General features: G+C 41.1%; 1 protein-coding gene across 2 annotated transcripts; it reads left to right on the top strand.

Annotated features, from left to right (window-relative positions):
• Nucleotides 1-1464: 1464 nt before the first annotated feature.
• Nucleotides 1465-26924, top strand: HEXB (hexosaminidase subunit beta). Of its 2 annotated transcripts, none has more exons than XM_063453805.1 (14): nt 1465-1746; nt 10015-10160; nt 12500-12565; nt 13218-13264; nt 14256-14366; nt 16744-16845; nt 17052-17184; nt 17384-17564; nt 18000-18086; nt 18612-18684; nt 21009-21183; nt 24145-24235; nt 24627-24731; nt 26681-26924. In XM_063453805.1, exons 1-14 carry the CDS (start codon nt 1487-1489, stop codon nt 26739-26741), a joined length of 1638 nt encoding a protein of 545 aa, XP_063309875.1. In that variant the 5' UTR covers nt 1465-1486; the 3' UTR covers nt 26742-26924. The 2 variants fall into 2 exon arrangements, with proteins under 2 accessions (XP_063309875.1, XP_063309874.1); XM_063453804.1 differs by lacking the exon at nt 21009-21183 and adding an exon at nt 19280-19454.

The raw sequence follows: 26924 nt of genomic DNA, 5'->3' as shown, positions 1-26924 counted from the left end.
CTACTATTGCAAATGGTATGCCATCATGGGGGTAATTCTCATTCCTGGGCTACCATACAGTTTCAAAGGTAACGTAACCAATCTGGCGAATTTCAATGTGCAAAAACTGAAAAGTGTAACATGCTTTATTTGACCCTGTAACTTTCCAAAACACCATAAAACCTATATATAGGGGTTACTGTTTTACACGTGAGACATCGCTGAATACAAATATATGTATTTTATTGCAGTATAAGCAAACAGTATTGTGACAGTCACAGTTAGAATTTCACGTAGAACTAAACATTTTTTTAAAATTCTTATTTTTTCCTATTTTTCAATATTTTATTCATATTAAAATGTGTTCTATACCTAAATATTTGATGTTAAATGAAATCCCTGTTTCCCCTGAATAAAATGATATATAATAAGGGGGGGGTGCATTTAATATGAAAGAGGTGAATTACGGTTGGACAGACATATAACGCAAATGCCAGGTTTTGTTTACGTTTTGTTCTGTTCACAACGTGTACATTTGGCTGCGGTCTTAAGGGGTTAAAGGGACACTCTAGGCACCCAGACCACTTCTGCTCATTGGAGTGGTCTGGGTGCCAACTCCCACTACTCTTAACCCTGCAAGTGTAATTATTGCAGTTTTTTATAAACTGCAATAATTACCTTGCAGGGTTAACTCCACCTCTAATAGACAGCCACTAGAGGGAACTTCCTGGTTTCCTGTGTGAGGACCTCCAGCGTCGCTCAAAACCCCATAGGAAAGCATTGAAATGATTTTTCAATGCTTTCCTATGGGGAGACGTAATGCGCCGCGCATGCGCATTAGGTCCCCTCGGCCGGTGGGCGAGATCAGTCTCGCCCACCGGCCGACGCAATCGATAGGAGGAGCGTCGCGGAGGCGGAGACAGCGGCGAGGGACATCGCCGCTGCCTCAGGTAAGTCACTGAAGGGGTTTTTACCCCTCCAGTAACCGGGTATTGGGGGGTGGAAGGGAGAGGGACCCTCCAGTGCCAGGAAAACTGATTGTTTTCCTGGCACTGGAGATTCCCTTTAAATTTATATTTGTGTGTGTGTGTATATATATATATATATATATATATATATATATATATATATATATATAGTTTGTATATTGTATTTTTTGTAATATTGTATCCTATTGTAAAAATTCAATGTTTTGTGGACCCAGGACATACTTGAAAACGAGAGAAATCTCAATGTATCCATCCTGGTAAAATATATTTTATAAATAAATCAATGTATAGGTAAACACTTGAGAGCATTGCTGCCACCTACAGGCAGGATAAGGTATTACCGGACAGCACTCCACACTGGGTCTTACCGCACTTAGTCACATGATCCATGCTAGCCCCGGCCAGTTCCCTCCAATCAGAAGCCGGCTGAGTGGGAGTTGTGGGCGTGACTGGCAGGTCACATGACGGTGCTGTCTTGTGATCGCTGTCAGTCGGTTGGTTGCCGAGGAGGCGGTGAGATGGCGTGCGGTTCGGTGTCGGTGGGGATCCTGTCCGTGTTGCTCTGTTCGTGCCTGGCGGTGCGGAGCCAGGAGCCGGAGGAGCACCCTAGCGTGCTGCGAGCCGAGGACTCCCCGTACGGCTCCCTGTGGCCGCTGCCCCGCTCGGTGCAGAGCTCTGCCGGCTACCTCTTCCTGTCCCCGGACAGGTTCAGTATTGTCCATGGCACCGGCTCCACCGCGGGGCCCTCCTGTGTCCTGCTAGAGGATGCCTTCCGCAGGTCAGTGTACTGGCAGCCCATAGCACCATGCTGGCACTGCCTAGATACCCAGCACTGCCTAGATAGCCTCTAGCCTGGCACCGCCCGGGTCTACCAACACATTGTTTCCCTGGTACTGCCCATCTCTCCTTCTCTGGTAGTGCCCAGTTCTCTACTCTACCTGGCGCTGCCCATCTCTCCTGCCCTGACACTACCTAGGTATCTACCCTGTCACTGCCTGGATCTCCTGCCATGGCACTTCCCAGTTCTCTATGCTGGCTATCCTGGAACTGTCCAGTTCTCTATCCTGTATCTCCTGCTCTGTCAGTGCTGCATGTCCTAAATCGGTGCTTTGAATCCTGTGTTGCAGTCTGCACTCTGTGCCAGTGTAGGTGGTTAATGATTGCCATAGTGCCAAACACCCAGTGATGCCAGCCCAGCCTAGTTTGCAATTAACCCATTGTTGCCAGCAAGGGAGATCTGCTAACCATATTATACTGTGGATGTCCATGGTGCCAGTAGAGTGCCCAGTGTATTACAATGACCTGTACACACTGCTGGCCCTCAGAAAGACTTGTGTTTCAGGGTTGGTGTGCATGCGGTTAGTACGGCTCTGTAGTTGTATTTCCTGCTTAATGGTGCTTACCCACAAAAGTTAAACAACCTGAGCTGAAACTTCTGGTTGGAGATACTAGGCTCAACCTGTCAGTGTGTAATAAAAGGCAGTTCTGCAACAACAAGTGTGGGCAGAGAGCAATGTTGGAGGAACACTCTTGCACTTTACAATGGCTATGGGTGTAAATCCAGGCAAATGCTAGCCATAGGAAACTGATCATTCTACATTACTTACCGTAGTGTCACTGAGGATAGTGTAATTAAAGTGTGTGGATTTTTTTCTCAATTGCATTATTTGAAATTAAATATATCTTGAACTAGAGAGGATATGAAATTAGCACATTCAAGTTTGTATCATTTAGTGCTTTTTCTGGGCATCTGTCAGCTTTTACTAATATTTTGCTCAAAAATGGCCAGTTCCTGCTATTTCCTCTAGTTCTTATACTTCCCCCCACCCCCCCTTCTCTGGCTGTTAAGAAAATTATTCGTCTTAGTCCAGTATGGCTTTTTTTTTTTTTTTTTTTACAGCTCTGGGTTTATTTACCAAAGTGAGTTCCAAATTTGAAGCGTTACTCCAACCACCATCACCACTGTAGCTTGGTGGTAGGGATCTGTACATGCAGTGGGTCTGTCCTGGCACATGTTATTTAGGCTGCCTGGACCTCTGTAATCTGCTCAGCGTGCTGGTAACAGGTGCCGTGAGATACTCCTCTTGTATTTCTGCCTGCAAGGGGAAGCCTCGCTCTTCCCTGTCTCCATGCATTGATATAGCATTTTACTTTTTTCCACTTTATAATTCCCACCATTGTCCACCCCATCTCTCCACTACCACTCATGCACTGTAATCGGGTAGAAAAGTCCAACCCATGCTTCCCAATGAGAAGCATTTGAATGGACCTCATGAGCAGGGCAGCAGAAACAGAGGAGTTGAAACCTGCATGGGGTGCTCTGTTTGCTTTCGTTTTGGGGTGCTTTCGTTTGCTTTCGTTTTGGGGTGCTTTCGTTTGCTTTCGTTTTGGGGTGCTTTCGTTTTTTTTTTTTAAAGCAGCTTAATGTGTAGATTAAATCTCATCTTTAAGTTGGAAAATGTGATGCGCGCGCACACACAATTCTTATCGCAATGACTCTCCATCCGCATCAAGTTGGTCAGTTTTTGATGTTCAATTGATCAAGAGGCAGACCTAAAAGGCAAATAAAATATATTGCCTCTGACTCATCCCACGCATGCTGCTTCCCATGTACCTCCCTATCTGTGCAATCCTTTCCTTTCCCCAATATCTGCCTGTCCCCATTGGGATAGGATGCTAGGTAGTACCTTATGTTTTGCACATTGCAATGCCCATTTGTGGAGTTCTGGGGTGGAAATGCACACGAAATGAGGCTTTACATTGTCTGCTACTTATTTGCATCTGGCTTCGATGGCGATCGAGCTTCTGCGGCAGGGAGCCCAGGAGGAAGTGGCTTGTTTGTGGCTTGAATTAGAATTGCTGGTGTTTCCCCCTCTCTGTTTCCACTCCCATTGAACTTACTGTTTGTGTTTTATCGACAATGTCACGAGTTAAAGCCAAGAATTTTTATCAAAGTATTGATTGACACCAGGCGGTCTATAGGAGAAACCCCAGAATTTCGTATGTCAGAAGGATCCTGTCATATACTAAAGGTTGGAATGAGAGGGGTCTTTTTGGATTACTGGACTGTGATACCTGTATTTTATTTTTCTCTTAAGCCTGTGTGGTTTGACATTTTAGGGACTGCACAAACCAATGGTGTTTACATAATCTAGAAGTTGTGTAAAACCATAAGTATCCTTTTATGTCAGTAGTTCCTGTGCCTTGTGCCTAGGACACTATAGTCACCTGAACAACTACAGCTTAATGTAGTTGTTCAGGTGAGATCTATAGCTCCCTGCAGGCAATCTAATGTAAACACTGTATGTATTTTCAGAGAAAATACAGTTTTTACATTGATAGGAATACCTCCAGTGGCCGTCACTCAGAGGGACTTCTTATCATGTATGGCCCTAAAAAGGCCATGTACATATTAAAATACGTCTGACGTGTGCAGGAGAGAGAAGGCACTGTGTGCGCGCCTTTCCTGCATGTCAGCAGAGGAGAGGGGGTGGGCAAAGACCGCAAGCTGAGCTGTCAGTCAGCTCAGCTTGCGGCCGCGCGCATGCGCGGTAGTGCGCTCAGGACTTCATAGGGCGGCATGAAGGTCAGGTAGGAGCAACATTGCTGGGTCATCCCCTTCTGGGGTGAAATTCTTGTTGATAGCTGCTTAAAGTGAGATATTCAGGGAGCTCACACGAAGTGAGTCTTTCCTCCATGACAGCTAGGCCCCGCCCCCCGGAAGCTGCATTCTTAGTGAGGGGAGGGACAGTGTAGCTGCTGCTGATTTAATAGGGAAATCGATAGCTAGGCTAGTGTATTCAGTGTCCACTACAGTCCTGAAGGACTGTCTTCATCTGATCTCTGCTGTAAGGACAGCACCCCAAAAAGCCCTTTTTAGGGCTAGAACACCAGTCTGCTTTTTTTTTTTTCCCTGTGTAATCTAATTGCAGTTGCCTGCCTGCCAGCGTGTGTGTCAGGCCCACAGCATATACTGTGCCCACTTGCCCAGGCAAACCTTTGTTTGAGAAGTTCAAAAGCTTCTTTAGCCTCCTTAGACCATATTGTACTGCTGGCCCGGGATAATTGCGCCTATGCATCCTTATAGTAAAAGCGCCTGTATAAATAAATGGGCTCCTGATTAACAAAAATGCTAAATCTTTCCATACAGGTATTACAGTATAGGTAGCGTGTACTTGACTAACGCATTATACTGGGCTGCTGTCAGGAGGCAATGATGAGTCATAGCTGTCTGTCGTGTGACAGTGCCTAGTGCAGTGGTGCATTAAAGGGACTCTATAGTCACCATATAAAAGCAAGAAAGACAGGTCCCCCAGCCTTCCTTATTGCTTTTATATGTACTTTCATTTATTAAAAATAAATTTCGAGGTGTTTTTATATTAAAAACTTACCTCCGTTCCAGCGCCGAGCTCCCCGCTAGGCCGCGCCCCCTTTTTCGTCAAAATGACGAAATCGCGGGGCCCAATGGGACGGCTTCGCGCTGCACCAATCGCGTTCTTCATAGAGCGGCATTGAATGCCGCCCTATGAAGAACCTGAGCGCTTTACCGCGCATGTCCCCCCCCCGGCCCCCACCCCTGTGCGGCGGGTGGGGGCCCTAAAATTATCAATAAGGGGGGGACCTACTGTCCCCCCCCCCCCCGGCCCCCACCCCTGTGCGGCGGGTGGGGGCCCTAAAATTATCAATAAGGGGGGACCTACTGTCCCCCCCGGCCCCCACCCCTGAGCGGTGGGTGGGGGCCCTAAATACAAAGGGGGGGGGGACCCTAGTTAACCCTCCCCCCCCCCCCCCCCCCAAAAAAAAAAATTATCTCCCTACCTACCCCCCTCACCCTAAAAATAATGAGGGGGGACCATTAACTAAAAACCTGTAAAAAAGAAAAAATGAGATAAAATCAACTTACCATTCGATGTTTTCTTTCTTCTAAAATCTTCTTTCTTCAGCCCCAAAAAAGGCCAAATAAAAATCCATAATAACCGACGCAATTAAAAAAAAAAAAAACGAGCGCAAAAAAAAATAATCCATCTTCACCCATGGAGGGCTCCGCGCAGACTGAGCTCCGCAGGGCGGGGGAAGGCTTATAAAGCCTTGCCCCGCCCTGCAATTATGCTAAGAACACTCTGATTGGTGGGTTTAAGCCAATCAGAGTGCTCTTTGTCATTTTACAAGCGTGGGAAAGTTCTTTGGAATTTTCCCACGCTTGTAAAATGACACAGAGCACTGTGATTGGATGGATTTAAAGCCATCCAATCACAGTGCTCTGTGTCATTTTACAAGCGTGGGAAAGTTCTTTAGAATTTTCCCACGCTTGTAAAATGAGACAGAGCACTGTGATTGGATGGATTTCAAGCCATCCAATCACAGTGCTCTTTGTCATTTTACAAGCGTGGGAAAGTTCTTTGGAATTTTCCCACGCTTGTAAAATGACACAGAGCACTCTGATTGGTTTAAACCCACCAATCAGAGTGTTCTTAGCCTAATTGCAGGGCGGGGCAAGGCTTTATAAGCCTTCCCCACCCTGCGGAGCTCAGTCTGCGCGGAGCCCTCCATGGGTGAAGACGGATTATTTTTTTTGCGCTCGTTTTTTTTTTTTTTTTTTAATTGCGTCGGTTATTCTGGATTTTTATTTGGCCTTTTTTGGGCTGAAGAAAGAAGATTTTAGAAGAAAGAAAACATCGAATGGTAAGTTGATTTTTATCTCATTTTTTCTTTTTTACAGGTTTTTAGTTAATGTTCCCCCCCTCATTATTTTTAGGGTGAGGGGGGTAGGTAGGGAGATAATTTTTTTTTGGGGGGGGGGGGAGGAGGGTTAACTAGGGTCCCCCCCCCTTTGTATTTAGGGCCCCCACCCACCGCTCAGGGGTGGGGGCCGGGGGGGACAGTAGGTCCCCCCTTATTGATAATTTTAGGGCCCCCACCCGCCGCACAGGGGTGGGGGCCGGGGGGGGGCAGTAGGTCCCCCCCTTATTGATAATTTTAGGGCCCCCACCCGCCGCACAGGGGTGGGGGCCGGGGGGGGACAGTAGGTCCCCCCCTTATTGATAATTTTAGGGCCCCCACCCGCCGCACAGGGGTGGGGGCCGGGGGGGGGACAGTAGGTCCCCCCCCCCCTTATCGATAATTTTAGGGCCCCCACCCACCGCACAGGGGTGGGGGCCGGGGGGGGGGCCAGTAGGTCCCCCCCCCTTATTGATAATTTTAGGGCCCCCACCCGCCGCACAGCGGTGGGGGTCGGGGGGGGGGGAGGAGAGTAGGTCTCTCCCCCCCCTTCAACCACTATTGTGGACCGTAAGCGTCCCTGTGGGTTCGGGCTTCAGCTGTCAGCTGAAGCCACGCCCACAGCAGTGCTGACAGGCTATCAGCACACAAAGCGCGTTCACAGTGCTTTGTGTGCTGATAGCCCGTCTGATGCATGAAAAAGGCTCCGGGTAGCTGTAGCACTCACCTGAACAACCTCATTAAGCTGAAGTTGTTCAGGTGACTATAGTGTCCCTTTAAGGAGGCATAGTTACACCGTATTATGTAAAGAGACTGTAAGGGAACACAAAAATAAAAGGAAAGAAAAAAACGTATTTGTCTATATGTTTAAGCCCCATAATGGTTTGCTAGATTTGAGCTATTTTTCAAATTGGGGACTCTGGTTTATGTTTACAGGTCTATACAGGCGTACATATAGGTATCTTGTGAAGATTATGCACAAGTAGAGGGTTTTTTTTTTTTTTGTTTTTTTTTTTTTAGACACAAAAAAGAATCCCGCACCAGCAGGCGAGGATGACTTGCGGATATGGCCCTTACTTAGGGAGTCTTTGATATACATTGACATACTCCTACATTATTCTACTCTCCTGTCGGGACAGAGCATAAACTGCTCCCTTAGGTGGCATAGCGCCAGGTAGTAGGTTTATGGAACAGTCATGTGGCCTGTGAGGAGGTAAAATGTTAGACTGGGTTTTGCTGAATACTTCCTTAACCTCCTGGTATTGTATGGGAACTTTGAGGTGTAGTAGTGGGTAATTTAATGGTGCCCACTCTTAGTAATGTGTAATATACACTTCTCATTACAATCCTTGCCCCATTCCAATATTTCCTCATTAGCCCAGTCAATATGAGGATTGTGCTTATTAAGCCAAGGAAAGCCTAATATGATCGGACAAGAAGGAGCTGCAATAACCTGGAATGTTATGTCCTCCTTGGACCTGCTAATGGGTAAGGTTTTGTGGGTAATTAAGGGTTGAGAGAGTGGTCACCCATCAATGGTCTCAACAGCCAGAGGTGATAGTCTCTCCTTGATAGGTATAGCATTACTTTTAACAAATTGAACATCAATGAAATTTCTTGCTGCACCTGAGTCCATCAGAGCTTTGCATGAAAAGTTATTTTTGTCAAATATGATCGTAATATCAAGTATAAACCTATTGTTATTCCCAGACGACGTATCCATTACACTGAAGACACGTTCCCTTAAGGTTCTTAGGTGCAGTAGTTTTCCGGACGTATGGGACAAGCACTCCTCTTCTACCGCAGTATCCGCAGCGGCCGGCGTCCATTAACATGCTGCAAGTGTCAGTCATGCAGACGCATGGCCGCTGGTTGCAGAGACCGCACGATGCGGGAGTATATGTTACACTAGTGACGTGATGGTATTCCACATCCAGTAGTATGATGCCCTGTGCATCATTTTAGGGCACTAATTGTGGACGAGGAAGAAGCAGTGTTTATGTAGCATACAGTTGCAAGAAAAAGTATGTAAACCCTTTGGAATGATATGGATTTCTGCACAAATTGGTCATAAAATGTGATCTGATCATCATCTAAGTCACAATAGACAATCACAGTCTGCTTAAACTAATAACACACAAAGAATGAAATGTTGGCATGTTTTTATTGAACACACCATGTAAACATTCACAGTGCAGGTGGGAAAGTATGTGAACCCCATAGACTAATGACATCTCCAAGAGCTAATTGGAGTGAGATGTCAGCCAACTGGAGTCCAATCAATGAGATGAGATTGGAGGTGTTGGTTACAGCTGCCCTGCCCTATAAAAAACACACACCAGTTCTGGGTTTGCTTTTCACAAGAAGCATTGCCTGATGTGAATGATGCCTCGCACAAAAGGTCTGTCAGAAGACCTACGATTAAGAATTGTTGACTTGCATAAAGCTGGAAAGGGTTATAAAAGTATCTCCAAAAGCCTTGCTGTTAATAAATGTACCTGTACAGATAGTGGCTTGCAAAGTCCAGTGAAGATATCCGTGAAAACAAGTTCCAGAGAAATAATACCAGTCTGTCTTTTAAGTTCTGTGTAAAATAAACAAGCTGACAACAAGAAATGACAACAATTTTAATCATATGTAACACCGTAAAGGAGGACACTATATTTAAAAGAACAACTCCCACAACAAGAGGACATAGTCTTAAATTAGAGGGGCAAAGCTTTAAAAATATCAGTAAGTATTACTTTACTGAGAGGGTAGTGGAAGCATGGAATAGCCTTCCAGCTGAAGTGGTAGAGGTTAACACAGTAAAGGAGTTTAAGCATGCGTGGGGTAGGCATAAGGCTATCCTAACTAAATGAGATAAGGCCAGGGACTAATGAAAGTATTTAGAACATTGAGCAAACTAGATGGGCTGAATGGTTCTTATCTGCCGTCACATTCTATGTTTAACCACCATAAAATATTCTATGTTGAGCATGCAACTGTATACATTAATCTAGGGGTAGGCAATCTATGACACGTATTTATGGAATACATCTCACCTGATGCACTTACAGCCACACTGCTGGAAAAGCATTATGGGTGATGTAGTCTGCAACATCTGTAGTTCTGGAGGTTGTCTACCCCTGAAGTAGGAGTTCCCCAAAAGTAGATCCCCATATCTTCTAGTTCTTAAAAAATCTAGGAATCTTCCAGCACACTTTTTTTTTTTTTTTATGGATTTCTGCAGGTAGAGAAACATGGTGCGTTATGGGGTTCTGGTGGCGGGTCAGGGTTTACATCCTGCACTTATGGTTGGATTTGTTTTGTTTTTTCATTGTACTAGGTATTATGAGTATATATTTGGATATTCAAAGCGGAAGAATGTTCCCATTAACAAAGAGTTGGGAGAATTACTGCAACTTCAGGTTATAATTACCTCTCGAGACAACGACTGCCATAAATATCCAAGCATCAGTTCGGATGAATCATGTAGGTATTACCAATACATTGCACTTTTCAGTCTGTATGTTTGTACCTGCAATCCACTTATATTTACAATAATCACCACTCTGCTTTATATAAATCCATAGCTGGAATTTATCTCATGAATTTAGCTGACCTCGCCAAGGAATACCGTTAGGGGACAAATAATCTATCAGTTGTATATGTCTTATTTGTCTTATCTTGTATCAAGGCTGAATTACTGACAGGGCAGTCTTTGGCCCAAAATGGTAGGTAGCTTACTGTCTGTAGTTGCAGAATAAGTGTATTTGGCTACAGGTGTCTTTGTTGAATTTGGAGATATTATACACAAATTAAGAAACCTTTGTTTGCTTTGGGTACAGTGTTGGTGTTATTTATGTCTTATTTAAAAAAACAAAACAAAAAAAAACTTGATAGAAAACACTTCAACTAATAACCAATTTGTAACAGAAAAAAATATAGGAGAGGAACAGCGCTACAGTACTGATCAGAGGGGAGAATAGAGCTGCACACCTGAGGGGAAGGGTAACCCGCAAACCCCTCAGAGAATGGAGAGAACAAGATACAACAAATACAGGGTGCGCTAAGTAGGACAATGAGAGATAATAAACAAAAATCAGCAATAATACAAAGTCTCTTAAAGTACAGCGAAGACCTGGAGTGTATATTCTTCAGTCCTTGCTTTGAATCCTCAGTGGTAAATATGAAATACAAAAGCAAAAATAGACCAATAGTGCAAAACAGTTTTAGGAAAGCTGGATCACAAACAACATAGAAGTAGAGAAGTGCCAACTCATAATTTAAAGAGCTATGCCCAGCTCTAGGTAAAACGGCATACAGTGGTATTTAATACTCCCCACATGTAGGATATAACTGGACACTTGGAGATGTATCCTCAAGACTTCTTACAGCATTCCAGATAAGAGTCAGCATATAAAATGCATAAAAGGGGGAAAAACCCAATGGTGCAATAACGTAGGTTAACTGCAACTACAGACAACACTGAGGTCCTACGAGTGCCAACTTACAATTAGGAGAGCTATAACCAGCTCTGAATAAAACAGCATACAGTGATATTTAAACTCCCCACATGTAGGATATCCTTCTAGCGATGCTTGCAGTGCCGGTCTTATGAAATAAAATTACAAGAGAGGGCCCATAGTGTTTACCGTGTAAAAGGTAAAATTAAACGTACTTGGTGTTCAGAGCAGCCACACTGCTCTATGAACCAGGCGTAGATGGAATAATCCCTTACCCGGGATTTCTTTTGTAGTACTGGATCTTTAAAATGATAAAAAATCAGCCAGGATAAAACGGCAACAAATAAAAGTGTGTGTGCAAATGACTTTTATTGGATTCTTATAAAAACACAACGCGTTACGCCAAAAACGGGCTATATCAAGTGTAGACAATTGATCCTGGCTATTGACCTTTTATAGGCAAGTAAACCGTAATAACCAATTTGTGGTTAACAGCCATGGGTGGTCGGTGATTAAAAGGTGCAAACAAGGGGCCACACAGTGAGGTTCCGGTAAACGAACGGGGATATACGGACAGCCAAATGAAGGGAATAAAAGTATATTTGGGTACTCCATTCCACTAAAAGCTTCTGAAGTCGCGTTGCTCAATTCTCTGCCTAAACACTTCCTTTAATAAGTCATCTTAATATTTATACTTCCTTTATTGCAAATATTTATAATTTCTTCTCTTGCACTGTTAATAGCTTGCTAGACCCTGCAGGGGCCTACTGTGTGTATTTAAAGTTCAATTAAAAGAGCAGGAGAACATTTTTAGGTTGCATATGATTGAAAATGACAGTTTTGCTTTCATGCAGGCTGTGTCAGTCACAGCCAGGGGTGGTGTGGCTAGGACAGCATAAAGAGAAACAAAAGTGATTTAACTCCTAAATGGCAGAAAATTGAGCAGTGAAACTTCTGAGACATTATCTATACACCAAAACTGCTTCATTAAGCTAAAGTTGTCTTGGTGACTATAAAGCCCCCTTACGTTCACGCTTCCTCTTCTGATATCCCCTCTTCACAAATACTGACCATACGGTGCACTGAGCATTACTTTTGTTCTGGAGCTGTGGATATGCAGTCAGCGTTTCTAGTCTGGAGGCTTCAATGTGTGTTCTGCACAGACTCAGAATACATTGCATTATTCCTTGTGTTATTTGCTGTCATTCCATCTAATCTATTTTAACATCTAATTATTTTATGCTCCAGAGATTACATACACCATATATTCCATAACCTGACAGCTGGTATTTTTTTTTTTTTCTGAAATAAATATTTGGTGCTTCCTATAATTGAATATTCATAATTGATTTTGTTTTTATTTAGATAAATTAATTGTTAATGGCAGTTCTGCAGTTCTTCAAGCCAATCAAGTGTGGGGTGCTCTGAGAGGTAATGTTGTTTTTACTCTTCTTATTTAAGATTAGATCCTTCCTTCACAGTGATCTATCATGCTTGCTGTTTTTTTGTCCTTTCTAAGCCATTCCAGTTTAGTGCAGTGTCCCTTTTACAATGACCAACTTGCATTTGCTTTATTTCTCCACTGTACAGTGCGGCAGACTGTCATCGCTGTGTGAGTATACGCCTGTATACTTACCTGTTGCTTATGAATAGATACAACTTATGCAACCAATATGCCCCTGTAGAAATCTGAGGTCCTGTGCCAAGGGTGCCTTTTGATTTTGTTCTGTCTAGACAAACTCCAATGTCAACGGCTTATTTATAGAACTAACAAAAATGGCTATGTGCATGTCTTAACTTACTAAAAGCAGTATATAACTTGCCCTATACAAAACATCAGCAAGGACCTGGTCATGTTTAGTCTTTAATTTATACCTCTATCAGATGTGCACTTTTTTTTTTTTACTTTTTCTTTACTATATACGATAAACCTTTCCTTTGTCTTTTTGTTTATTCCACCTGTGTCCAAACTTACCTTTTTGAATTTTTTGCAAGTCTAGTTTTATGTAATCAACTAAAGCATAAAATGTAATTTAAAAATAAAATTAAAGCTGTGTTATTTGTTTCTCTCTAAACTTAATAGGTCTAGAGACTTTCAGTCAGTTGGTTGAACAAGATGACATTGGTTTGGTAAGTGTTTCATAAGCAACAAGTGGTACTGCCTACTCTTGGGGGTCCCGACACAATCTTGGGTGTCTTTTGTGAAGTTGGGCAGTACAGGTTCTCTCCTTTTATTATACTGTATGCTGCTTATATTGTTACCTGGTAGTGTTATGGTGTAATTCCCATCTCGCTGTTTATTCTGTTTTGTTGGTATGGTTAGAAGTATAAAGATAAGTGTAGTATTCACGCTCCATCCTTCACCGTAGGCCTAGTGTTTGGCATGGAAATGGAAGCGGTGTCTGAGAGGGGATTCTGTTTGGCTGGTATGAACATACATTTGAAATTCGCTTTAAGTTCTCACGTTCGTATATAACCCTGTATCTGTGTTTAGTTTCTCTGTCTGCAGCCAGATTGTGAATTTAAAACCACTCTCCGTGCTGTTAGGAGCTGAGTTGTCTACATGTCTTTGATAAGGAAGTGTCTTTGTGCAATGTATTAAGGAAGAAGGCTTATGGTGAAGTGCTGCTATGGTCAGGGCTAGCAAAACAGAAAACCTATTAAATTTGCCGTCATTTTATTTTGCCTCCTGTATGCTCCCTCTCTTTATCTGGAATCTATGGCTTGGCTTTTAGATATATATCAATTCAATGTAATTGTGTTCCTGACAAATTCGAAGGGGGAGGCATTGTATTCATTGTAGTGCTACCATGACACAGCCTAAATAGAAGAGCCAGTCTGAATTATTTTAATTTATTTTTGTGTGTTAGGATGAAGTTTTAAACCTCATCAGACGCATTGTATGATACACTTGCCTTACAGGCATATTGCTGATGTCTGATATATTTTACGTTAAGACTTGGTAACGTAGGTGTAACATGGCCTTTACAATGCACACCAAGTGTACTCCAGTGTTAACGTAATGCGTGATATACACCTGGAAACAATATAGATTTACCACACCTGCTGATACAGTTTGCTATGTGCAATTCCCATGCCTCTTTTGCCCTTTCCTCTGCAGTTTTGCATAAATTATACCCAAATATCTGATACACCGCGGTTCGCACACAGAGGGATTCTGCTGGATACATCCAGGCACTATCTTCCATTGAAGACCATCCTGTTAAACTTGGTGAGTTAATACAAGATTGTTGGCAATATCTCATGAGCTGTTTTCTGACTGTAGTTATAACAGATCTTTGTGATGGGATACCTGCAATAGGTATTCACTGGGATACTCCGGACAAATACTGAGCATTGATAAAAAATGGCGCTTGGGTTAGTCACTTTATTTTTCATTGTAAGGATACAAATCTAACGTCAAAATGGCTAAACTGGAAATACATCTGACTTCTTTCAATTCAGCAAGTAACCCTGAATCTTTGTAATGCTTTTCCTGCGTGCTACTAAAGGAAGACCTTTCGATGTTTCGGCTTTGCTCCATCCGATGTGTTGAACTTTTTTGCCTCTCAAAAAAAGAGGTGGTCATAACACTGATTTCTTAACAAATAAAATTAAAGGACCACTATAGGCACCCAGACCACTTCAGCTTAATGAAGTGGTCTGGGTGCCAGGTCCAGCTAGGATTGCCAGCCGCTAAAGGGCTTCCGTGCTTCTCACTGTGACAATCACAGTGAGCAGACGCCAGCGTCCATAGGAAAGCATTGTGAATGCACGCGCGGCTCCTGCCGATGAGAGGAGGAGAGTCCCCCATTTAACCCCTTCCACCCTCTAGAGCCCGGCGGGAGTGGGACCCTGAGGGTGGGGGAGACTCTCAGGGCACTATAGTGGTCCTTTAAAGCATAACTTTTATTACTATATTAAATAAAAAAACAAATTGTTACAGCTACAAAACACCGTAAATACGTTTTTTTTTTTTTTTAAGCGCTATAAATTCTAACTACAAAAATATAATAAAATATATCGAAGTGGAAACAGCAGCTAGAACTTATAATAGCCCACAAAATACACAAATCTGACACAATAGAAAAAAAGTGCGCTGGAGCTTTAAAAAAGTTTAAAGATCCAGTGTACTTTTTTAAAAATATTTTTTTTTTATCTATTGAGATAGTTACAAGGCCAAGGCCAGTAGGGTATTGTCATGCATGAAAAAGGGCATTCATTCTTGGGACGAGAATATCATTTTGCCTCTTTATAAATCACTGGTAAGACCACACATTGAATATGCTGTGCAATTTTGGGCACCTGTTCTAAAGAAGGATATTATGGCACTAGAAAAAGTGCAGAGGCGGGCTACAAAATTAATAAAAAGGAATGGAACATATCAGCTATGAAGAAAGGTTAACAAATTTAAACCTATTTAGTTTAGAAAAACGTCGTCTGAGAGGGGATATGATAACCTTATACAAATATATTTAGGGCCAATACAAACCATTGTGTGGAAATCTATTCACAAACCGGACTTTACATAGGACACGAGGCCATGCGTTTAGACTGGAAGAAAGATTTCATCTAAGGCAAAGGAAAGTGTTTTTTTTTTTGTTTTGTTTTTTTAACTGTAAGAACAATAAGGATGTGGAATTCTCTGCCTGAAGTGGTTTTATCAGAGTCCATACAGATGTTCAAACAACTACTAAATGCATACTTGCAAAAACAGAATATTCAAGGACATAATCTTTCAATGTAGGGTAATAACTGCTTGATCCAAGGATAAATCTGACTGCCATTCTGGGGTCAAGAAGGAATCTTTTTCTACACCTAAAATGGCCATGGAATCCGTTTCTATGTCTAATAATCGCAGTGGTGTCCTCATATTGCCAAAGCAGGGAATGGATGATATATGATAAAATATCATAAAAACAATAATAAAGAGATGCTGGTCCAACATCTCTTTATTATTGTTTTTATGATATTTTATTTATACCTTTTCTAAGTGAATAAATAGCCTTTAAAGTATTCCTTTTGGTTGCGGTTTTTGGATCTTCTCGCTGACCTGGATACCCTATTGGCCATCACTTGAGGAGGGAATTTTAAAGGAACATACCCCCCGTTTCCATCAAGGGGAGGCACCCATAATACGCTTTATTTTCTTGGAATATGTGAGTGCATTCTGATCACCAGAAGCTTTATTATAGTGTTTTAGCAATATTTGCACTATGTTTTGTCCTCTATTATAGGCACACGAGAAGTGCATCATGGGAGAGCAATGGCTTTGAGGGGGTTCTGGATACCATCTTAAGAAACCAAAAATGAAATGTGTTGTCTCTTAAATGCCCTCCCCCCCCCCCCCATCCAATGCATTATATAGATAATCGTATATATTCGCTATTTTATTTTAGAGTAATGCAAAGTGCTTGAAATTCTTACACTGATCCTTTGAGTGATTTATAGCCATTGCAGCCATTTTATAGTGATTTATAGCCATTTACTATAAACCTATGTTCTGTCACACTGTTATTGGCATTGTCACGCATAGTCCGTACATTATGTGATCCATACAAACCGATCATAGTGTGTGTTCATGTAACTTATTTCTCTTCTTGCTACAGGATGCCATGGCCTTTAACAAGATGAATGTTTTCCACTGGCATATTGTCGACGACCAGTCTTTTCCTTATGAGAGTATTACTTTTCCTGAATTGAGTAAAAAGGTGAGAATCTTTGTTTGTAGTCTGCCATCCAAAATAAATACTAGGGTGTTTTTATAATTTTATTTATGTTTCTGTATATAATAGGAGGCTCATGAATGAATATTTTCTAATATAATCACCTGAATACAGGCTTGTAGCATGGGGTGTTGGGTTTATTAATCTGTAGCTTTAATTCTTCACGCAAATTTTATAAATGTTGTTCCTAGGGAGCTTATAATCCGTTTACCCATATTTACACCTTCACTGATGTCCGACTGGTGATTGAATATGCTCGCCTACGAGGAATTAGAGTTGTTCCAGAATTTGATTCACCTGGACACACAGAGTCATGGGGTGCAGGTATGTTTTGGACGGTTTCCATTCAATATTACCTTTTTTTTTTTTTTTTTTGCTCTCTGGTAACTGCTTTATATAGACAAGGCATGTGTGGGCCTTCTTATATCAATGCTCATGTTGCCAGTCACCTGTGCAACGGATGAGTCGGGTATAAGCATATGTATTTGTTACGAGGGAATGATTCCTTTTATCCCTTCCCCAGGGCAACCAGGCCTTTTGACCCCATGTTTTAAAGGAGAACAACTTTCAGGAACATATGGACCTGTAAATCCCATTTTAAATGACACCTACAACTTTATGACCCAGTTCTTTAACGAAATCTCCAAAGTGTTTCCTGATAAATACATCCATTTAGGAGGAGATGAAGTAGACTTCTCTTGCTGGTAAGTTCCAAAAGATTTTTAAAGTGGTACTCCTCTCATCAGCCCAGTAAATGCTATTGTAGTGAATAACCTCCCATAAGGCTTGATTTCACTGCCCCATGATGCCATGAGTGCATGCAGGCGTAGGCATTCCTTTAGTAGTGCTTTACACTCACCTGTTGTACGGTAACAGTCCAGATATGTAAATTAAATCTAGCGCAGTTTTTGAAAGCTACATAACACACATCCTACCCAACTATTAGTGGACCATTGTTCTCGCATAACTACAACTGTTCCTCTTTAAATAATTCCGGTTATATCCTTATGGTTAAGTATACGTGCTGATTTACCAATAGAAAACCTGTCTTCTACTTGCTATACACCTCTTGCATCAGATGAGAATATTGTAATAAACCTTTTGCTTTCCTGATCTAAACGGCTATAATTCTTTTGCAGGAAATCTAATCCTGATGTTTGCAAGTTTATGGCTGACCATGGTTTTGGCACAGATTACACAAAGTTGGAGTCCTATTATATTCAACTGTAAGTGGAGAGTATTTAGAAAATTGGGCAGACTAGATGGGCCGTCTGGTTCTTATCTGCTTTCACATTCTATGTTTCTATACTTACCAGGAAAGGTTAAAGGATCTTAAATGGTTTACTTTAGTCAATAGTTTATCCTTTCACTTTAAGTTGTGAGTTCTTATAGCAATAGTTACATAAGGGACACACTTACTATAAGGATACTAATGAGAAGATCTGCTGTTGAGTGGTCCCATTGCCTTGCCAAATGCTGAACTTGCAGTCGTATTCATCTTGATATAAAGGAACTGAATCAGTCTGCATGCACATTAGAACACGGATTTGGTAACCGCTTCCTGAACCGGACTGGGTAGAATCCTCTGATCAGAAGTAGGGTTTTCACACCGCCTCCAAATCCCCTCAATATGATCGCTATAAAATAAACTGAATTTAGGCTTCGGTTTCCTCTGGTATGTTCTTAATGTAATACACACTTTTTTTTTTTTTAATTTTAATTTTTTTTTTTTTCTCCTCCCTCTTATTTAGACTCTTGCGAATAATTACATCATACCGCAAGGGTTATATGGTCTGGCAAGAGGTATTTGATAACAATGTTAAGGTACGTACATACCTTCTTATGGATATCCTCTCTATATAGGCTTAGACACTAGTGCTGCGAAAGTGTATTTTTTCAGAAAACCTTTAAATGTATGACTAGTATGCAACTGGCTTTTGTTTTACTTTTTACTGCCCTTCAAAACGGAGTGGGTTTTTATTCTTGCTAAAGCAGAGTTTCTCACACGCCATGTTTTTTTGTCCACTGACTTCGATCCTGGTTTCCTGTTATATGTGAAAAGGGTTGGAATGAAGAAGAAACAATCTCTTGCTCTTTGCATTATGCGTAAAAGGAAGAGCTTGCAAATGACACATCTTCCACTAGCCACCGTCATTAAATGGCCAATATATGTTGGGGCATTACTGACTGTAGCATGAGCGGAACGATGCTCTAGGTATATATTTTTACTTATTAGGGAACCCCTACTTGCAGCTCTAAAACCATAAGCAGTCAATTTTTTAATTATTTGTGATCTTCTACACCTCTGGAAAGTGTTTTTATGTATGGCATGTAACCCACTCTAATACTCCATTACGCGACTGGCTTTTAACAGAACGTGACCGGATTCATGTTCACTCCTCTATTGCAATTCTTACAGATTAACCCAGACACAATAGTGGAAGTATGGAAAGCTGAATCATGTTTTGAAGAACTGTACAAAGTGACAGCGGCAGGGTTTCAAGCTATCCTCTCCGCCCCATGGTACCTAGATTACATTAGTTATGGGCAGGACTGGCAGAAATACTATGCTGTTGAGCCGCTAACTTTTGATGGTTTGTCAACTTTTACTATTAATGAAATAAGTAACGCATGTCGTCTTACGCCTTCATAACCTTCATCCTCTAATGCTTGCATAACATCTCCAGTGGAATCATCTTGCTATTTAGTGTCAGGTCTGTCTAGCTTTTAATATGAATGACACTTACATTTTCAGCTTAAAAATAACTGGCCACAATTTTTGTCAGTTCTGACCGTGCCTTGTTTAACACCTATGTACCAAAACAATGACTGGTTTAGTGTTTTTTTTTTTTGTGTACTATTCAATTTTCTACATTTTAATAGAGTTCCGTTATAACAGGAAATCCATTTCTACTGTAGTAACGTGAAATGGCATTTGTTTCTATGTTGGACAGCACCATTTGTGATCTTGTGCAGACATGTCAGCACAATTCCCCTGAATTAGTTCTGTACATGCTAGAACAGTGATCTGAATTTCCACTCTCTACTAGCCATTGGCAAGGAAAAATGTTGCTCACCCCTGATGAGTGTGCCGTGGACTCTCCAAACTTGTAGTGGTGACTTGGAATGTTAAATCCTGTGCTATGTGTCAAACTTGATTATGTCTTGTCCTGATAGGAGACGAGGAACTAGCATGATATATACTGGCGGTGTGCTCATAGCATATTTTTACTCTCCTCAATGGTTTGATTTCCTATTCTCCTTCTTTATGTAATAGCAGGCCAATCAGAGCTCCAAACTTTTTCACATCAGGGAGATATGGATGTTCCAGTCAGTACACTCTATGTAATGTTCCAAAAGAGTGCTTTTTCAGAAACCGCCTCAATGAATATAATAGAGTGGCAGTCCTAGTTGTACCCAGGTGATCTGCTCCACATCTCAGTGGTACATTCTATCCATGGTTTTTGAACTGTAAGTTTGTGTCTGTAGACCAATAGCCTTGACTTGGTCTGCTCCCTCTTGTTGGAAGTCTAAATCATAACATTTAGATTGTAAGCTCACAAGCCCATCTAGCTTAGTACTTGGTATAAAATATCTGTAAATCTAGATTCAGCCCTATTTCTTTTGTATTGGTCTGTCTGTACTGTACTATTTTCCTGGTTGTACAGCGCACTGGAATATGTTGGCGCTTTATAAATCAGTAATAAATATATTGACTATAACAAACATTAATTTGACTTCTATTCTGGTATTAGAAATCACTGCCGCAGTTTCCCACTCTCAGAATTGTCTGAGCTCCGTATAAAGGGCCAGCCTAAGCACTTTAACCGTTATGCAAATGGTAAACACTCCACTAATGATTCTTCTATTTATAGTTTAATCTCTAAGTAAATTCAGCTTCCTGATGTCTGATTGGCATGGCAAACATGATATACCTGTTCCAATCACCGGGAGCTCAGTAAGATTGCAAGATCAGCTTGGGGTCCAGATCAGCGAATAAGTAAAACCGTTCTAGATTTTTGTTTTGGGTTCTGAACATACTGTAAAGAGTACACCGGTTTGTCCTGCTTTTACAGTAACATACTTTCCTTTTCCAGGACACCGTGTAATTGTGCCCATTAAATAAAAGGTATGTTTAAATTCCTTAGCTGAATCCAGACACTGTTGTTGAAGTTTGGAAGATGGAGAAGTATCAAGATGAGATGGCAGCTGTCACAGCTGCTGGCTTTCAAGCTCTTCTTTCTTCTCCCTGGTACTTAAACCGCATTTCGTACGGTCAGGATTGGATCCAGATCTACAAAATTGAGCCATCAAACTTTAAGGGTGTGTGTTTTTTTTATTTATTTAATCTAGTAACAAAAATGCCCACAGATAATGGGAGATGAGGACAGGGCTTAAAAAAATAAATAAATGCACAAGTCGCCTTGTTCCACCCTTCCGGTCATTTTATATACTCATGCCCCTGCAGTCTCTGTGCTCAATTCACTGCTATTAAGGAGTTAAATCCCCTTTGTTTCTGTTTATGCAGCCCTAGCCACACAGCATGCATGAAAACAAAATGGTTTCATTTTCAATCACGATGTCTACTTACTTTTAGAATTTCTTGCTCTGTAAATTGAACTTTAATCACACACAGTAGGCTCCTGCAGGATCTAGCAAGCAATTAACAGTGCAGAAGATAAATTCTAAATTAAACAATTTGCAATAAATGAAGGATAAACATTAGATTTCACTTTACAGGAAGTGTTTAGGAAGGCTTTACACTTGCATACAGGGAGGTGTGACTAGGGCTGCATAAACAAAGTGATTTAACTTCTAAATTGCAGAGAACTCTGCATGGGCATGATCTGTACACAAAAACTACATAATTAAGCTAAAGTTGTTTTGGTGACTATAGTATCCCTTTTAAACTGGGACAGTGCAGAGGTGTGACCATACTTGCTGCATATTGTTTCCGTTTACAATCAAAGCCGTTTCTAGATCCCCAGAATGTATTGTTGTCCCCTCCCCCATAGGCCACACAAAATATAGTGCTGTGCAAATAGAGTAGAATGACTTAGGGGGGAAGAGGGGTGAGTACAATAAATATATTATATATAATCTCTATACGAACAGCAAACAAACACCGGTTAGTGTTGAACATCACTGCCTGTGCACAGCTACCTCCCATAAATGGCACGTTCCTAGCCTGATTGACCTCACATGACTTGGCTATGAAAGTACTGTTTAGTAGAGATGTCCAGTTCTGGGCTGCATGGGTCTGGAGCTTTAACAGGAAAAGCAGATTTTCCATTGTCATAGCATTTATGCACATGGCCAACCTACTGCTAGTCTGCACACCTCAATGCATAGTGCATACTGGAAACCATTCATAAAAATACATTGATATGCTGCCGCCACTAGAGGGATGCTCCAATTTTATTCCATGATAAATACAAACAAGAAAATGTTTCCTTTGGACCTTTGAAATTGGTGCCAACAGACTCCATATTAAAGCATAGGCCTGGAGCTGCAGCTCCAATAGCTCTGTTAATCTGGCCCTGGATGTGCTCCTGCATAGGAACATTTGATTAATAACACTAAGCTGCATTTTAGTTTGCAGATGGTACAATTTATTTTCTATTACATCTTTGATATACACATTATTCCTCCCCCCCACTTATGGGCTGTTTCTCATCTTCCATTGTGGTGGCATTTGAAGGGTTTTTTTATTTTCTTTACCATTTCCTTTTCTTTCCCTTTCAGAATCTGTGCATCCCTCCCTCCATCTTTCAGTCTTCCATATTAGCCTGTGTTCTCGTTGGAGCTGCAAAGAGCTGTAGTTATCTGCTGGTCACTCATGCACCCTTCTCAATGCATGTGCATGGGTTTGATTAAAAACCAATGGGAGCATTGCTCTGCTACATACGTGGCAGGTGCTTCCATTCATGTGTGTGCAAACGGTTTCCTTCTTTCACTTAGGGAAGCACTGCACATCCAACTTTTCTCCCACTGAAATAAAGGGGTGCTTATTAAGAGAATGACACTCTGCAGCTCTTTGACAAATGTTAGTGACGTTCAAGCCCTCTGTGAGATCTTGTGCTTGAGTCCCCAGACGAGGCTGGTGTCCTGTCAGAAATCCTGAGTAATTTGGCATGCATGCGAGCATTTTGTGGCACTTATTGTGCATGGCTACCTGCAGTATGTGCTTGCAGGCAGTGCCAGGTATCTTAAGCTTCTTACTGGGATTTTTGGTGGTTCCTGAGTTTTGACACTCTGCCTTACCTATTCTGTTTTATCCATCCATGTATCTCCATAATAGACCAAGAATATAACTATATTCTCTGCATGATTATGGCTTTACTTCCAGAAACTGCTCCAGAGATGCTGTTAGCATGCACGCTGTAATCTTTACTTTAAAATGTAGTATTTCCTGCATGGATTATTTCCTTCTCTGTGAGAACTGTGCATGGAGTGGAAGGAACTTCTATACACTCCTTTCAAAATTTACACTCTAACAATGCGTCCAAGCTCAGCCTTTCTCACATCTGTTTTTGCTGTTGATCCAAAAGATGGCAAAAAACCTTGTTTGAACAGCTTTCTAATCTTGCAACAAACTACATAAAAAAAATAAAATAATAATTTAAAAATCCTTCTTGACGCCAGAATGGCAGTCACATCTCTCCTGGGATTAAGAAGCTATTGCCCTACAAATTAAAACCATTCTATCTGTGAATTTTCTGTTTCTGCAAGTATTCATCCAGTTGCTGTTTAAACATCTGTACAGACTCTGATAAAACCATCTCATCAGGCAGAGAATTCCACATCCTTATTGTTCATACTACAAAAAAAAACCCCTTTCCTTTGCCTTGGATTAAATCTCTTTTCTTCCAGTCTGAAAAATTCTTAACTTTTATTTCATAAAGAAAATGAAAAGATTCATTGTTAAATACAGAGGTTTGTTAAACAACATGGAGGTTTCAAAGTGTTTCCTGTGTGGTTCACATTGGAGATGTAATGCATTTTTCTCTGCTACTGGCTCTTTAACCTGCTGTTTGCTGTGACTGACTAACAGCTTCCTCCTCCAATAATTGCAATCTTCAGTTTTTGTTAATTTTTAGTAGATTATATCTTCTATTTTTTTTTTTTTTTTTTTTTTTAGTATAAAAGTTGCAGTCTTACAGTTTTTTGCATGATCTTCTGCTATTCTATACTTTTTTTTTTTTCGTCTTGGCCTTGTCATATCTGGAAGGGTATTGGGTTCCTTTTTGGTAGACCAATATTGCATCTGATCTGCTTTTACAGGAACTGAAGCACAGAAGAAACTGGTGATTGGCGGTGAAGCTTGTCTGTGGGGTGAATTTGTAGATGCCTCAAACCTCACTCCTAGACTGTGGTATGTTTGGAGACTGTATTTTGTGGTCCTGAAGTAGTTCTTAACTTAAATATACACTCGGTATATGAAATGCTTAAAAGTAGATTTATTTGCAATCTTTACGTTTGTATCTTGCAATTCTCCATAGTTTTGCTTACGGTTATTGGCATAAGATATATTTGGGCTGATGTACACACATTTCCCACCTTTTGCCTGTGAAACCCCAAAGATTCTAGCGTTCTGCCACAATGGCTTTGATTTTTGAATTAACATTTTAATCCAAGTTACAATGCAAACTGGTTCATATACTACTCTACAATTACATTTTTAAATGGAGTAAGCAGGAGCTATACTTTCCTGTTGCTTTTGATGAAGTGTGCTTTAATATAACCAGGTGTTTGTTTTCATGTAGGCCCCGTGCAAGTGCCGTTGCAGAGAGACTGTGGAGTGATAAACAAGTGACAAACGTGCAAGACGCTTACAATAGACTTGTTAAACACCGATGCCGAATGGTCAGGTAATCATAACACTTTGACATTTTGGAAATGTTTTTTTTTTTTTTTTATAGATTACCAGATGTACATAAAACCCTCTAAACGGACTGGACTGTTATGGCCGCATCCATGGGGTGGCTTGCCGGTTTGTTTTCCTGCATAATTTGTTCTCCGGATTTATATCCTAGCCACCGCCATCGTAGTGTTCCTGGATGACGTGGAATGCATGGCCTTCGTCTGTGCACATTAGCTGTAAAATCACAGCTAATGCCCACTTGTAGACTTGGGCATTTGCTTTTGTCCAAATTTCGGACTGAAATTTCAGACATTCGTCTGAAAGGCAAATGAACAAACAGAAATTACATGGAATGAAATGAAGAGCGAATTGCAATTTGGTCTTCATTTGTTTAGCTTATAACAAGGAGGGCACTACTGGCTTGCGGCTCCCTCCTTCTAATATTTAAAAATAGAAGTGCTCCCCACCACTTCCTAATTCCCATTTCACTCAGTGGGAGTCAGTGTGACATCCCTCCTCCCACCCCCATATTGGCATAAGAGGTTAAATTCGCCCCCCTTTTTCCCACTCTCTGTGTTGAGTATGGGGCATGTGTACTAAACGGCGCGCCCACCGTTTTAGAAAAACAAACATTAAAACGACCAACAGGGGGGGTCATAGTGTCCCCATCCCCCTACCATTAGCGGCGGGTTGGGATCCTAAATGATATGGGATGGTACCTGTCAGAGTTTAAGCCAACCAATCATAGCACTCCGAGTTAACTTGCACGGTGTGGGAACGCTTTAAGCCTTTCCTCGCCCTGCAAAGCTCGGTCTGAGCAGAGCATTAAAACAAAACTTTATTTGAATTGTTTTTATTTTTTTTATTTTATTTTTTTGTGATCGGCAGTTGATTAGTTTGATGCGACTTTATTTGCCCATTTTTGGGGCTGAAAATAGAACCGTAATATTTTATGTTATTTTGTTTGCCTTCCTCACTATTGGGGGTTAGGGAGGGAGGTTGCCATGGCCTCCCTTCACTGGAGGTGGGGCCTGTTTTTTTTTTTTTTTTTTTTTTTTTTGGGGGGGGGGGGGGGAGGAGAGAGGGGAAGCTGTTGGCTGCTCACTGTTTAGTAGACACGCCCCTACTCATGCCACAGTGAGTAGGAGCAGGAGGGATAATTTAATCTCCATTATTTACTTATACAAAATATTTTGTACTTATTACTAAAGTTGTCTGAATTCCACAGGTTACCAATTTAGGCGGTTACCTACTAAACAGCTGCAAGATGCAGCCGTGGCCCGAATCGAAATTTAATTCTTCCAAATAAAATTCCAAAATAGATAAAATGAATAAATCCTGGCAGAATTTAGTCCAAAAACAAATGGACAAACTGTCACTTCATCATTTGCGGTGTGAAAGTCTACATTACAGGACATTTGAAAGGGGCAAATGTAGGCAACATAGGAGGAAAGGTGAGTGTTAAGGGAAAGCTTCCCGAGACACCGGAAGTGGAGCTTACTTACACTCCTCCTCCTTCTGTCAAAGAAAGCGTAGGAAAAATACATAAGACAAAGTAGTCCCTACTGTATCTTATGGTTTTTAATTGGATATAGCTGGAAAATGAAGAAAAAAAAACGGAGTAGGAAATAGGAAGTGATTGGGAAAAGGTAGGTGCAGTGTGACCGTGCCTCTTTAATATAAATCTTCCTGTAAAATTAGAATTACTGTGTCAATATTGTTGCTTATTTGACATCTTTACACTAGTTTGTGTTAATGAACTGGTACATTACATTAAAATTCTTAAACAAAGATGACTAAGGATGTTAAATATTCACTGGTTTCCAAGCAACCTGTATGTTAATTATTGTTGGACTGGAGGAAGCAAAACACTACATGCACCAGGATTAAATTTCAGATTTTCCTGATCTACCCAAATAATTTTTTTTTTTTTCATTTCTCCTCTCTCCCCTCTAGACGCGGAATAGTAGCAGAGCCGCTCTATGTAGGATACTGTAAACATGAATTGAATTTCTGAACAGCGAACAATTTACAATCTGGTGACTTACAAGATTAAAAAAATCAAGCTTTATTCGAGCTGTAAATTATGCTCTGTAAGAATAAAATGTTGTTGATCATTTTGTAAAAAAATCTGAACATATAATTTTTTTAAAAGAAAATCGTTTAGAAGTGAAATTGTACAATAAACCCATAATACGGA

Source organism: Pelobates fuscus, chromosome 5, assembly GCF_036172605.1.
Source record: "Pelobates fuscus isolate aPelFus1 chromosome 5, aPelFus1.pri, whole genome shotgun sequence".
Taxonomy (NCBI): domain Eukaryota; kingdom Metazoa; phylum Chordata; class Amphibia; order Anura; family Pelobatidae; genus Pelobates; species Pelobates fuscus.
This window is presented reverse-complemented; position numbering and strand designations above follow the sequence as displayed.